The following is a 719-nucleotide window of genomic DNA, read 5'->3' as shown; positions in this document are numbered from 1 at the left end:
TTTACAGATAGAGTAGGTCTAGACCACACTCCATAATTTACAAGTACCCAACAGTTCTAGTAGTATTACATGTGTTTATGCCTAGGTTATGAGCTTCTTAACATCTTATAGTTAAAATGTAGACATCATAAGATATTTGTTACCAACACCTGTACAGTAGCAGGTCATTGTGTGTACCTTGGCATAGAGGAGGCCCTGTGGCTCCAGGCATAACTCCTGGTGGTGGTTTGGGTTGTCCATCATCTCCTCCAGTCGCAGGGACTTGATTGCACACATCGTCATCTGGTCTCGCCAGAAGACCGTGACCTCCAGCTCTCGAGACTAGACAGCAGACAGAACAATCAACAAAACACAGGAAATAACTGAGAAATTTGAATTTACATCAAAACAGAAGGTTTGTGTGATTATTTCATGACCCGGACAATTCATTTGGAGTATAAGGGAGACACCTGCTGGTTACAGACAGACCTACAACAATAATGCACCAGTGTAGTACAGGATTTTTGAAATACCAATACCACAATGTAAAAATATTCAGTAGGTAAAAGTACTGCATTCAAAAATTACACTTTAGTGAAAGCATCATCAGGAAAATGTACTTGAGTTTCAAAGGTTTAGGTAGAAGTGCAGATTGCCTTTTCAGAGTTTTATACACTGTACATAAAAATGTTGCGGTTACTTTATAGACTTAGACTTAGACTTAGACTTAGACTTAGACT

At 39.1% G+C, this 719-nt stretch overlaps 1 protein-coding gene across 1 annotated transcript in view; it reads right to left on the bottom strand.

The window, feature by feature from the left end:
• LOC116689161 (serine/threonine-protein kinase N2) overlaps positions 1 to 719 on the bottom strand; it is a 19880-nt gene that overhangs the window by 10668 nt on the left and 8493 nt on the right. Inside the window, exon 7 of the mRNA XM_032515574.1 lies at positions 178 to 321. Coding sequence (XP_032371465.1) covers positions 178 to 321 — 144 coding nt within the window. The remainder of the gene's footprint in view (positions 1 to 177; positions 322 to 719) is intronic.

Source organism: Etheostoma spectabile, chromosome 5 (assembly GCF_008692095.1).
Source record: "Etheostoma spectabile isolate EspeVRDwgs_2016 chromosome 5, UIUC_Espe_1.0, whole genome shotgun sequence".
Classification (NCBI taxonomy): domain Eukaryota; kingdom Metazoa; phylum Chordata; class Actinopteri; order Perciformes; family Percidae; genus Etheostoma; species Etheostoma spectabile.
This window is presented reverse-complemented; position numbering and strand designations above follow the sequence as displayed.